Here is a 13,960-nt window from a genome sequence, read left to right on the forward strand (position 1 = left end):
AAATGGGTTCCGATCAACCCGGATGACGCTCCGATTCTTGAGTAGTCCCCGAGTAAACCTTGGAGATTCACGGATGAGTGCCAAAGCATCTCCGTGGGCGGATTTCAGGGTTTGCAGAGCCTTCCTCAAGTCTTTTTGGATGCTCCGGTTCTCCGGTGCGGACAGTAGAAGCACTCCGGTCAAGTTTAATCCGGTTTGCTACTCTATGAACCAGACAACAGTCGGAGCAGAGCTCACAACTGCCCAGGACATCAAGGTTGTTGAAGCCAAGTCCTCATTGACGCCAACCGGGGCCCATAACCTGTTGGAAAGACCGCCAACTAGGGCGGGATCCTGGGGACAGATCTATGCAGCAAGCATAGTGTAGACACAACCTCAATATTTCAATACTACTTGAAGTAGTATTGAAATATTATTCAAACAATACTGTGTTTTTTATTTCCATACTTCATGTGAAGTAAGTAAATAGTATTGAATTATTTATTTTCATAACTGCTGAAATATTATGTAAACAGTATTGGAATAATATTGAAACTTTGAATTATTATAACATTTCAATTATATTTCAGTGATATTTCCATACTTACAAAGTAGTATCCAAACATTATTGAAAGATTGAAAATTTGTTATTTCCTTACTGTTTTATTACTTCTCAGCAAATATCCAAACAACATTGAAATGTAAGTTAAACAATAGATAAATCTAGAATTTCAATATTCATTCAATACCTGCTTTGAAGTATTGAATTATAAAGTAATCAAGTACTCTGATTTTTATTGTTTGAGATGAAGAGTACAAAAAAAATAAACAAAAATTTTTTTATAAAAAAGTTGAAAAAGTTGAAAAAAAAAATTGAAAAAAAAACAATTGAAAAACAAAATTGAAAAAAAACTTCAAAAAAGTGGAAAACAAATGAAGACTGGTGAGACTACTCTCATTGCCAGCTCAACCATTTTCTCCTCAAACTCCTCATTACCAAATTCTCCATGCCCCATGATTTCCTTAATGTCACTCTCATTCCCAAATTCTCCGAAATGGATTTTTCTTCATCATTTTCCTTTGATCTCATTGTATCCGGTTCCATAGTATTGGTATCATCAAGTGTGGCAGCTCTGGGAAGTGTGGGAGACTTGTGCTTCAGCTCATCACTTCCAGAAGCAATATCGTGATTGCAATGCTGATTACAGAGCCCTGAGATGTTTTTTTTGGCCAGGCATGACTGTGAAGCGCTGCCTGCAGAGATCAACATTTTTTTTAAGCTCTGATTAGATATTGGGGCCAATTTTTTCCTACAAATCAAACACTACTCATTGAGATCTATCGTTTGCGCACTTTTCAAAAAAATTCTGTATTTTTTAGGGGGTTGGCCAATTTTCAGGTGTTCACAAATCTAAATTCATTTTTGAGTCAAATCTGCTTGTGAAAGTCTCTGGAATAAAGTCCAAAGAAGCTGTTTAAGCCGTTTTGAAGCTATTTAATGTTTGTGTTGGGCAGCAAAATTCCTTATATTTTGTTGTGTTTAGCTGTCCATACACAACCTCAACATTTCAATACTTCTTAATGAATTAATGAAATATTATTGAAACAGTACCGCATTTCTTATTTTCATACTACTTAGGAAGTATTGAAATGTTATTCAAACAATACTATATTTTATTTCCATATATGGAAAAAATACAAATAAATTTATGATACTATTTAAATAATATTTCAATATTTCCCAGGTAGTATGGAAATAAAAAATACAGTACTGTTTCAATAATATTTCAATATTTTTTTAGGAAGTATTGAAATATTGAGGTTGTGCATAACTGTATCTTCTTTCTTCAATCCCAGGGGGTGTGCCGCAGGTCCAAAAGGTTGACTGTGCGCCCGCCATGCAGCTGCTGGCACAGCGCCGTTGCTGTTCATCGGGGAGGGATTGAACTTCTTATTTAGTTCCACTTGCGTTGGTAAGAGGCCGGCCATATACTGAAGCAGATCCAAGATTCAATTGACAGGTACCAATCGTCGTCACCTATCTAGCCAAGTAGATCGCTTTATTTGCACAAGCCAATTAGTCTGTTTTGGGCCAGGGGGCGATCATTGAGCCTCCTTCCATATCTTTCATATTTTTCACTCTCTCCCCTCCATCAACCCAAGACAATAACCCCCACAAGCAATGTCTGAGGCCGAGTAAGTCTACCGTTATTCATACAAAGCTGAGGACTATGCTGATCAGTGTTAAGACTATGACCGGAAAGGTAACGCTAAGCCGGAAAGGACTTAGCGAACAAACGGCTTTGGCCTTAGCGACACGGGAACGGTGCGCTATGCCTTCCAACTAAGTTGATAGCCGATTTAGAGACAGAGACGAGCGACCCGCGGAATGCGGAATCGTTTGAGAGCGAGAGAGAGATCAAGCGAGAGATAGTGAGGAACAATCTAAGTTGATTTTCAGACTGAAGTACCGTACAGAATATCTACGGCTTAAATACACGAAGAATGAATAGAATACGGATTCGGAAACATGAAAGATGATAGCGCAAGGATTGCGCAATAGTTCAGATTGAAATAACGGAAAGGAGTCTTTACCTTAAGGGATTCTGACGGTGCAACGGAAAGGAGGTCTTGAAGCGGGTAAGTCTTGCGATGGAAATAACAACCCATGTTGCGTTGGTCGTAAAGCGACCATGGGAGCGCAACCACAATACCGAAGGTATTGCGGCATTCCATCGGTCAACGTGACCAGTAAGTCGGAATCGATATTGCCGGGATTGATGCGAACAGATTGAGTCGGAAAGGGATATCCGGAACGTACTGGGATTGATACCGAGAATGGAAGGTGGTGGAGTTAGCGTGTTCCGGATATAACAGTATCCTCCCCTTAAGGCCGAGCCCACGAGGCCGGATCAAGAAGCTGCCGGAAATGGATATGTGGACCCAATCGAAGGTAGCTGTCAATGAAGCTTCGGAAGACAATGGTTCGGATCTGTTCAATAGCGGAGATGGCCATGGATAGTGTCTTGAGTGGCACATAAGAATCCGAAACGTTGGAAAGTCACCCATTCTTCCCTTACCCCCGAGATGCCACCACGGAAACCGACCCCAAAGCAGGATCTGACGGACGAACAGTTGGAGGCACAAATGATGGCTATGAGTAAGATCATGGCGGAGAGGCGGAAAGCGAAGGAGAGGGCAGAGATGGCTGAGCTGGTCGACGAGACCGATCAAGAGGTGGAGATCATGGAGGAATCAGCGACGGAAGAGAAGGGGAAGTCAAAGGAAAAGAAGCGGAAACGAGCCGCGGACGAAGAGCCGCTTCCGGTGCGCCTTATTATGAGTCATGTCGAGATTCCAACGTTGAAGACTCCACAGGTGACCGCCGTAATGCACAGCGAACGGTGCAAACGGTGCTTGACAAAAAATCTGGCATGTATATCGAGGATGCCGGGTCTCGGATGTGAGGCTTGCAAGTCAGCCAAGGTTGGTTGCAACCATTCGTCGCAGGGTCCCGCGACGTACAAGATCCGGGCCAAGCTTAAAGTCCCCCCTCCTCCTCCTACTTCGACTCCTGTTCCGGAAAACACTATGATCGCCCCCATCCGCATCCCACCGACCCCTACAGCCTTTGTTCGGGAGGTACCGACGCCTACCAATCCATCCCCAATCACACCTGCCCAACCGGTCGCTTTTGTTCGGCCACCGACACATGAGCGTTCGCTCAGTAGTCCGACCGGAAAGAAGGTGGAGGTCGTTCAGAAATCGCTGGACGACGTTACCGAGGCGATGCGCGAGTTTACGATGGAGACTAGATCATCAAGGATGGCAACAGAAAGGTTGACGGATGTGGCGGTTCAGTTGACGCAGGAGTTGACGACGGCATGCGGTAGGATCGACGCAAACACGAGGGCACATCGGAGGTCCGAGGATGCGCAGAAGAAGACGGAGGTGGCGGTTGACGGGTTGCGGAAGGAGATCACATCGCTTCGGATGATGATGAAGGAGAATCGCCGGGCAGTGGGGAATGAGGACGACGAGATGGATGTCGAGCCGGAATATGAGGTGCCGGAATTCGAGGAAGGGAGTAGCTTGTCCCGTCAGCATGGGTAGGTGGCCGGCCTCCTCGTCGTATACTATGCAGGACCTTCAATGGTCAACTTGAATGCTCAATATATGTTTTCTTGTTTCCGCTTGAGTGCAACCGTTCGGAACCCTAAGAACGAAGAATCAAAGATAAAAGGTAGAAGAAATCATATACTGGAAATAGAGAGGATGAACTAGATTTGAAGGAATAGAAGATTAGAATATTAATTAAGAACGGAAAGAGGACCGGGCTTAGCGGGATAAGCGGCATGGAAGTCGCCAACCAATTCCATTGCATGCTCGAGTTCCGTAGCGGGTAGCCAGGAGAATTCTTCATCGGTATCCTCATACCCTAACCATATCACCTTGTACAACAGTTTGCAAGCGCGTCGACGATCGATCTTGGAGTCTACTACCCGAGCAATCTCATACTCGGTTTCGCCTTCGATATCAACGGGAGCTGGAGGTGGTTGATTGCGGTTTGGAATAGTATTGGTAGTTGCGGGTTCCAGCATGGAAACGTGGAATACCGGATGAATAGCACGCATCGAGGGTGGAAGATGAAGAGTGAATGAATGCGAACCCACTTGGGCAATAATCTCGTAGGGTCCGAGATACTTCTCCGATAGCTTCTTCGAAACACGAGTCGTCTTGAAGAACTTCGCTTTGACGAACACCCGATCACCTATCTTGAAATCCGGAGCCGGTAAGCGATGAGCGTCGGCTGAAACCTGATAGCGTTGTTGAGCGAGAGCGATTTCGGATTTAAGAGTAGAGTGTAGGTCGTCAAGGTCGATTGCGAATTCTCGAGCTCGTGAAGAAGCGAGATCCCGTTCCGGATAGACAGCTATAGAGGGATGATAACCTTTATTCGCAAAGAAGGGAGAGATACCGGTAGTAGCGCTAGGTGCGTTGTTGAATGCGAATTCCGCCAACGGTAAGAGTTCCGACCAGTTGTCCTGCTGGTAGTTGCAGTAGATGCGAAGGTATTGTTCCAGAGTCTTATTTGTTCGTTCCGTCTGACCGTCGCCTTCTGGATGGTAACCCGAAGTGAAGTGAAGGGTCATATCAAGTGCTTGGCCTAGGGAACGGAAGAAGTGTGAGACGAACTCGGAACCACGATCTGAAGTGACATGGGAAGGAACACCGTGCTTGGAAAAGACATGGATAACGAAGAGTTGCGCTAACTGAGCGGAAGTGATGGTATCGTGTGTCGGAATAATGATTGCTTGCTTAGTGAGTCGATCAACAATAACAAGGATAGCGTCGTAGCCGGATGAAGCGGGAAGTTTCTCGATGAAGTCCATAGATACATGGAATGCCAGGGGCGATCCGGAATGGGAAGCTGTTTGAGGGTGCTGTAGGGTCGATGTCGTTGAGGTTTGGATCGCATACAGGTGACGCAGCTTTTGCAGAAGTGTTTGACGAAGTCTCGGATAGCGGGCCAGGTGTAGTTTCTCCAGATAATCTCCAAAGTCTTGTTTTGGCCGAAATGACCAGCGGTAATGTGGTCGTGATGATATTGCGTGATGCGGAGACGTAGGTCGTTAGCGTCGGGTACGTAGATCCTACCATCGAGGAGTAGTAAGCCGTCGGAATTGATGGTCCATCTTCCCTGGGGCGACGCGAGGTTCTGAGCAGCAATGGAATCTTCGGAAAGAGATGAACGGATGTCGGAATGAAGTTGGAAAAGATCCATGATAGTAGCAGCGCGGAACACAGGGGTCGATAGAGAAGTAGCACGTAAGGAAGAGATGAGTTGTTCTTGAGTGAATACAGGGCGAAAGTTGTGTGGGTTTGCCGAAGCGTAGACCTTATCCTCCCCTTTTGGGTACACATCCCAACGCCTTGTCAGAGCATCCGGCTTGGTACCCAGCTTACCCGGTCGGAAACGAATGACCAAGTTGAACTGTGAAAGGTATTCAGACCAACGAGCTTGCCGACGAGTGAGTAGTTTAGTGGTAGCAAAATACTCAAGGTTTTTGTGGTCGGTAACAACGTCAACCGGTAATGAGGCACCTTCCAGATAGTGCCGCCAGATGCAAAAGGCTTCAAAGATAGCGAGAAGCTCCTTATCATGAGTGTCGTAGTTGAGTTCGGGAGCTGTGAATGTGCGGGAGTGGAATGCGATAGGGTGGATGTCGCCATCAGAGGTAATGGTGGATAGGATAGCGGCTAAGGCATAATCCGAGGCGTCGGTTTCAACAATTATCTGCGAGTCGGGAATCCAATGGGTCAGGACTGGAGCCGTAGTGAAAGCCTTCTTCAACGTTTCGAACGCTTCCCGAGCTTCGGAACCAAAGTTCCATGGTGTACCTTTGCAAGTAAGGCGAGTCAAGGGAACTACGATGTCGGAATAGCCATAGATAAAGTGTCGGTAGAAGTTAGCGAAACCCAGGAAAGACTGAACGTCTTTGACCTTCCAAGGTTCCGGCCAGTCTTGGATAGTCTTGACCTTGTCGCTAGACATAGTTAAACCGCCAGGAGAAAGAATGTAACCCAGATACTCCACAGACTCAGAATTGAATTCGCACTTGTCAGCTCTAGCATAAAGACCGTGTTCACGAAGACGTCGAAGGACTTCCCGTACATGTTTGCGATGTTGCGAAGGATTATCGGAATAGATGAGAATGTCGTCAAGATAAATGGTAGCGCAAACGTTGAGTAAGTCTTGAAAAATGTCGTTCATGAAGCGTTGGAAAGCGGCAGGCGCATTGGTGAGTCCGAACGGCATAACCAGCCATTCAAAGGAACCATAGTGAGTACGGAAAGCTGTTTTCCATTCGTCACCATCAGCAATGCGGACGAGATGATAGGCATGCCGGAGGTCAATCTTGGTATAGATGCGAGCTTTGCGGGGAGAGTCGAGGAGATCAGAAATAAGTGGTAGCGGGTAGCGGTCTTTCCGGGAAATCCTGTTTAGGCCACGGAAATCAACACAAAGTCGGAGTGAGCCGTCCTTTTTCTTCATGAAGAGAACGGGAGCGCCATGAGGAGAAGTAGCTGGTCGAATGAATCCGATGGAAAGGTTTTCATCAATGAAATCACGTAAAGCATCAAGTTCGGTGCGAGACAAGGAATAGATGGGACCTATCGGTGGTAAAGTTCCGTCCTCTAAGTCAATCTTGAGATCGTAATGCCGATGAGGCGGTAAGGTGTCTGCACGTTTCTTGCTGAAGACGTCGGTGAAATCATGGTACTCATCCGGTATAGCGGAAAGGTCGACGGGTGATTCCGAGATAGCGGTTGCCGCAGCAACAACTGAATGAAGGTTCAGAGCAAAGCGATGAGAGCCAGGCAGTCGAGATGCGCGAGCAAAAGCCGCGGCATTGATTAGACATATGTCAGGCCTGGAAGGTGAATCCGAGAGTTTGTCTGTGATGGAAGCTGATGCCGACGTTCGTGGAACAGTGTCAACAGAAGATAGCGCGCGGAGAGAAGGCGGGACTGCAATGGTAGTGGAACGGAAAGTGATGCGGCCAGTAACCCAGTCAATCAACGGATTGTAGCGGGACAGCCAGTCGTGCCCAAGAACCACTGAACACTGCGGGTCCAGCGAAGTGACATAGAAGGAAAGTGTCATAGATTCACCAGTAGGAAAAAGTACAGGAAGCTTTGCGATCTCGGAAATAAAAGAATTGGAAGTCCCATCAAACAAATGTAGCTTTACAGGAGGTACCGGAAATGTCGGAATACCATGTTTGCGTACAAGCGAACCTTGGATAAAGCAATGAGTAGAGCCACTGTCCAATAGCGCAGAGAATTCGGATAAGGAAGGGAAATCAGGAGAAGAAAGGGGTATGCATAACGAGTTCGGATCAGAAAGAGCGGAAGCGTTGAGACGGATACTCTCTGGTGCACAGAGGTTGTCAACGCGGTCTCCCACCTGTGCAGAGTCAAGGGGACTGCGTTCTAATTTCCCGAAGTGCTAGTGGTAGCACCCGAGGAATCAGCGTTTGCCGAACGTCCCTTTGGTTTGTTTGAAGCGGAATCAGATTTCCCAGCCGTCTTCTTGGAGCAGTTGTCAGCTGTATGCCCGGGACCGCCGCAGAACATGCAGAGGTTCTTGTCCTTGCGACGTTGGCGTTCTTCCGGAGTAAGTTTACCGTTTTTACCGAGGACATTAGCGAGGGGATTAGAAGACGAAGAGGATGATTGCGCATTCGAGTTCGAATTTGATTTAGAGTTGGGATTGGAATTGGAATTGGAGTTAGGAGTTTTGCCGGGTTTGGAGTTATTGTTTCCCGAGGACGATTGCTGGTTATTTGAATTGGAGTTAGAACCCTTTCCTTTCCCCTTATCCTGTGACGATGCCTCCTTCGAACCCGACTGCTTGGTAGCACGATTCCGTTCACGTTGCCGTTCCCAGTAGCGGTTATCAATACGCATTACCTGTTCCCACATCTCCCGCATGGTAGGGGGTTTGCCGTTGGGAAGAGCGGAAAGAGTGTCCTGAATGCGGTCGGGAAGGCCATGATAGTAGCGATAGACGAGTACGGAATCCAGCCAGTGAAGCCGGCCAGCAAGACGGGCAAAAGAGACGTTATACTTGTTGACATGCTCGGTAGTAGCCATGCGAAGATGCTCAATTTCTTCAGCAGCCTCAGCTAACGGATCCACAGCACCAAAGTTAGAAGTCAGCTCTTCGACAAAGAGATCCCAGTCGTTGTACCAGGGGATAGCGTTCCAATCCGGAGTATCCTCGAGGAGAGTCTGGAACCAAGTCTGAGCGTTGCCGGTGAGGTAGGACAAGGCGAAGGAAACTTTAGTATGATTGGTAGGGAATTGATGCGGATTAGCGTCGAAATAGATACGGCATTGGAAAATGAATTCATTGAGTTTAAGGGGATCCTTGCCGTTGAATGTGCCGGGTTCCTTGATAGCGACCTTTGGGGTTTTGACAGGGGGTGGCTGAGCGGAATGACGATTATGAGTTGCTAAGCCACCAGCGATGCCGGCCAGGAGGTCGTAAAGGACCCGATCCTGAGGGTTGAGACCACGGAGCGCATCGCGAAGACGGGTTTGAGTGTTGTCCGTTGCCACGGATTCATTGTCACCTTCCTCACCATCACCTCCGGGATCCCCACCGTCTTCACCATCATCACCACCATCGCCATCATTTCCACCATCGCCATATTCCAGTTCGGGTTCTTCGGCTATTTCTTCAAAACGAGATGAGTCGTCACCTGCGAATCCGCCCGGAACGTTATGACCACGGGAACCAGAAGGTTGAGTAGACATAGGAGATATGGAGCCGGGATCAGGGGTTGTCGATGTTGCCGATAGTTGGCCTTTTGGGTGTTTCGGTTTGCAGGAAGGAGGAAGTGGAATGGTTTCAGGGGAAATACCAGTAAAACGAGAAACACTGCGAGTATGGCTCATAAGAGCAAAAAGACGTAAAACCTAGTTGGAAGAGTAGTCTGAAAATACTGTTAAGACTATGACCGGAAAGGTAACGCTAAGCCGGAAAGGACTTAGCGAACAAACGGCTTTGGCCTTAGCGACACGGGAACAGTGCGCTATGCCTTCCAACTAAGTTGATAGCCGATTTAGAGACAGAGACGAGCGACCCGCGGAATGCAGAATCGTTTGAGAGCGAGAGAGAGATCAAGCGAGAGATAGCGAGGAACAATCTAAGTTGATTTTCAGACTGAAGTACCGTACAGAATATCTACGGCTTAAATACACGAAGAATGAATAGAATACGGATTCGGAAACATGAAAGATGATAGCGCAAGGATTGCGCAATAGTTCAGATTGAAATAACGGAAAGGAGTCTTTACCTTAAGGGATTCTGACGGTGCAACGGAAAGGAGGTCTTGAAGCGGGTAAGTCTTGCGATGGAAATAACAACCCATGTTGCGTTGGTCGTAAAGCGACCATGGGAGCGCAACCACAATACCGAAGGTATTGCGGCATTCCATCGGTCAACGTGACCAGTAAGTCGGAATCGATATTGCTGGGATTGATGCGAACGGATTGAGTCGGAAAGGGATATCCGGAACGTACCGGGATTGATACCGAGAATGGAAGGTGGTGGAGTTAGCATGTTCCGGATATAACAATCAGCTCATTCATCCAGTTTGACTCGCAAAACCGTTCTCTCGGGCAAATCAGCCCAAGAGACCAACTCTATTCGACGATCTGAGCGCCTCGCGAAGAAGACAGATGTCCTTGAGCCTACTGTCAAGGAAAAGCCAGCTGGTGACGTCGTTGAGCTTACTGATGAAGAGAGCTTGGTCAGTGAACAGGTGCATACTTTTCATGGTTGGGGAAACATTGCTTATTGTTAGCATAGGCATCCCAGGACAATTTGTTGTCCACCGACCGGCGTAAGGGAAAGTGAGCCGCTTCTGCTGAGGAAAAACCAAGTGACGACGGTACTGATAAGGAAAAGCCAGGTCCCAATGTGATTGAACTTACAGATGGGAGCTCCGCTGGCGAACATGTGGGTAATCTTCATGAATGGGGGAACTTTACTCATTGATAGTGTAGGCATCCCAGGACACTTTGCCATCTGTTGGCTGGCTCCTCGAGTCTCATAGAAAGTGGACCGCTGAAGGAAAGTCAAGCGACGACGCCATTGAGCTTAGGGACAAGAGCTACCTGCGGCACACCCCCTGGGATTGAAGAAGATACAGTTATGGACAGCTAAACACAACAAAATATAAGGAATTTTGCTGCCCAACACAAACATTAAATAGCTTCAAAACGGCTTAAACAGCTTCTTTGGACTTTATTCCAGAGACTTTCACAAGCAGATTTGACTCAAAAATGAATTTAGATTTGTGAACACCTGAAAATTGGCCAACCCCCTAAAAAATACAGAATTTTTTTGAAAAGTGCGCAAACGATAGATCTCAATGAGTAGTGTTTGATTTGTAGGAAAAAATTGGCCCCAATATCTAATCAGAGCTTAAAAAAAATGTTGATCTCTGCAGGCAGCGCTTCACAGTCATGCCTGGCCAAAAAAAACATCTCAGGGCTCTGTAATCAGCATTGCAATCACGATATTGCTTCTGGAAGTGATGAGCTGAAGCACAAGTCTCCCACACTTCCCAGAGCTGCCACACTTGATGATACCAATACTATGGAACCGGATACAATGAGATCAAAGGAAAATGATGAAGAAAAATCCATTTCGGAGAATTTGGGAATGAGAGTGACATTAAGGAAATCATGGGGCATGGAGAATTTGGTAATGAGGAGTTTGAGGAGAAAATGGTTGAGCTGGCAATGAGAGTAGTCTCACCAGTCTTCATTTGTTTTCCACTTTTTTGAAGTTTTTTTTCAATTTTGTTTTTCAATTGTTTTTTTTTCAATTTTTTTTTTCAACTTTTTCAACTTTTTTATAAAAAAATTTTTGTTTATTTTTTTTGTACTCTTCATCTCAAACAATAAAAATCAGAGTACTTGATTACTTTATAATTCAATACTTCAAAGCAGGTATTGAATGAATATTGAAATTCTAGATTTATCTATTGTTTAACTTACATTTCAATGTTGTTTGGATATTTGCTGAGAAGTAATAAAACAGTAAGGAAATAACAAATTTTCAATCTTTCAATAATGTTTGGATACTACTTTGTAAGTATGGAAATATCACTGAAATATAATTGAAATGTTATAATAATTCAAAGTTTCAATATTATTCCAATACTGTTTACATAATATTTCAGCAGTTATGAAAATAAATAATTCAATACTATTTACTTACTTCACATGAAGTATGGAAATAAAAAACACAGTATTGTTTGAATAATATTTCAATACTACTTCAAGTAGTATTGAAATATTGAGGTTGTGTAGAGGACTTACATGTTACAGTAGTAGCTTGTGGACGTTGATACGAGTGTTTAGTAGAGCGATATAGAAGCTTGTAGAAGCTTCAAGAGAGAGCTAGAAGTAATGATCATATTGAGCGGAACTACATAGTATTTATACATATAGTAATGGTCCGTGCGAGGATAAAGAGAGGCATGTGAATGTCATGACTCTACTGCGTGAACAGGAGTTAGACACAAGGTAATGAAACATACAATGAAACATAATGTGAAACAGTAATCGGTCATATTAACATGGAGATTAACTCGACATGTTTCAACACTGTATGTGTTTAGTCAAGCAGTGTCAGTTACTTTGTCTCTATCTTAGCTGTGTTTGTATCTTCTTGTTTGTTCCTGTTACATCTGTGTGATGCCGTGATGCCGATGTTGTGCTTTGGAGTGACCGGCCTTAAAGTTGTTGGCGGTTTTTCAATGTGTTGCTTGGTCTTATTTGTACAATGTCTCTTTGTCTGTGATTCCTACAATATATATTCCAATGATGCTCAATGTGACTGAATTGAAAGAAGAAGTAGCCAGTTTATCCCGAGGGCAGCACCAGAAGATGCCCTCCCTCGTATGCCCCTAGCTTGTCACAATATATTACATGATTCAATGACACTGAAACAGTAGGCTACATCAGCAAAAAGTTGCACAACTTATGCAAACTTAGGAAAAGGTTGCCTTATGCTTGCCTTATAAAGACCAACTTAAGGCACATAAGTCTCCAAAATAGCATAAGTTCATAATTTTTCATAAGCCAGACAAGAAGTTTACACATAAGTCACACATTAGTTCATAAGTCTATCATAAATTCATAAGTTGGATACAAAGAAAGCATAAGCACAGGACATTTCATAAGTCAGACCAAAGGTTAAACCACAAGTCAGACAAAGTTTCATAAGTCAAACAGGATCTCATAAGTGAATAAGTCAGATAACAAGGCAAGCATCATAGCATTATAAGAACATTATGCTGTATGTCTTGTTCTACTGTTCATAAAATTCCTTGTCTTCTTCCTCGTCCTCATTCTTGTCCACCACCACCACCTCCTCTACCACCTCCTCAGAGTTCACGTGCGCAACATGAGCCAAAGCAAGGTGATGTTGATCGTGGCGGATGCCCACCTCAACTTGAGACTCTTTCTTTTCCCAGGACTCCTCGACATCAGCCTCCTCCTCATCCGAAAGTGCGAGCATCAACTCCACCTCTGTTTCCTCTGTCTCATTACCTTTTTGAGTTGCAAGACGAGCCTTAGTTTGAAGATGTTCATTGTAGCGGCCACCAGCCATTGCTTGCATATGCTGATAAAAACCAGGTCAGTGATTGTGCCATGACAATATTGAGTACTCACACCAATAGTTCGTACAGACATATGGCTTGATGTAGTAGTTTTGCGAGGTAGACCATTAGTTCTCGCCATGGTAGTCAGTGTCAGTGTAAGTAAGGAGGTGATCAAATAATCAAGCCACCAATGATGCAATCATTTGATAAGCTTACAGCCAACAAACTCTAATCTAAGACTGTCTTAAAGCTCTGTAAAAAATATGGTCATGTTATCTTATGATGATTTGGTCTATCTCATGGTGACTCGGGATGTTTCAGGGTGTCTTTAAGCTGAACAATTCAGTGGTTTGTTTCTTTGACATTGCAGGAGAGATTGTAACAATCCTTGTTTCATCAATTCAAGACACGTGAAAGTCAACTGAATAGAAATGTTTATATTTAACATGAACCAATGATTTAATAGTAAATTACATTGCTATAAACATACATGATATGGGAAATTCTGGCTTAACCCTTGGAGTACTTGAGGAGGGTGGCAGGCAAATATGCTGAACAAAAAATAGACAAGTGAATGTTATCCAAGACGTGTGCTTTATTGTATCACACATCTCAGAGTCAACAGCTAATACAATTTCATTTTTCAAGGACACCAATGTAGTCTACTTTTACATTTCATTCTTCGGGAGTGTACTTAGTGATAATGTCGGGTATGTAATCGTGCATCATGTATGGGTTCCCATGATGCAGTCCATCCCTAACATCACTAACCCTAAGTGTCCTGCATC

At 44.7% G+C, this 13,960-nt stretch overlaps 3 protein-coding genes across 3 annotated transcripts; 2 read left to right on the forward strand and 1 right to left on the reverse strand.

Moving 5' to 3' along the window:
- Positions 1 to 3,066: 3,066 nt before the first annotated feature.
- Positions 3,067 to 4,092, forward strand: AGABI2DRAFT_142242 (hypothetical protein; the record flags this gene model as incomplete). The annotated part of the gene is made up of 1 exon (XM_006459769.1): positions 3,067 to 4,092. The coding sequence occupies one exon, from the start codon at positions 3,067 to 3,069 to the stop codon at positions 4,090 to 4,092; it is 1,026 nt and encodes a 341-aa protein (XP_006459832.1).
- Positions 4,093 to 9,505: 5,413 nt separating this feature from the next.
- AGABI2DRAFT_142243 (hypothetical protein) lies at positions 9,506 to 10,695 on the forward strand (the record flags this gene model as incomplete). The annotated part of the gene is made up of 6 exons (XM_006459770.1): positions 9,506 to 9,579; positions 9,942 to 10,004; positions 10,148 to 10,304; positions 10,364 to 10,407; positions 10,438 to 10,513; positions 10,561 to 10,695. The coding sequence occupies 6 exons, from the start codon at positions 9,506 to 9,508 to the stop codon at positions 10,693 to 10,695; spliced, it is 549 nt and encodes a 182-aa protein (XP_006459833.1).
- A 2,182-nt stretch (positions 10,696 to 12,877) lies between these two features.
- On the reverse strand, positions 12,878 to 13,311 carry AGABI2DRAFT_142244 (hypothetical protein; the record flags this gene model as incomplete). The annotated part of the gene is made up of 2 exons (XM_006459771.1): positions 12,878 to 13,192; positions 13,243 to 13,311. The coding sequence occupies 2 exons, from the start codon at positions 13,309 to 13,311 to the stop codon at positions 12,878 to 12,880; spliced, it is 384 nt and encodes a 127-aa protein (XP_006459834.1).
- Positions 13,312 to 13,960: the final 649 nt, after the last annotated feature.

This window comes from Agaricus bisporus (assembly GCF_000300575.1).
Source record: "Agaricus bisporus var. bisporus H97 unplaced genomic scaffold AGABI2scaffold_4, whole genome shotgun sequence".
In the NCBI taxonomy this organism is placed as follows: Eukaryota; Fungi; Basidiomycota; class Agaricomycetes; order Agaricales; family Agaricaceae; genus Agaricus; species Agaricus bisporus.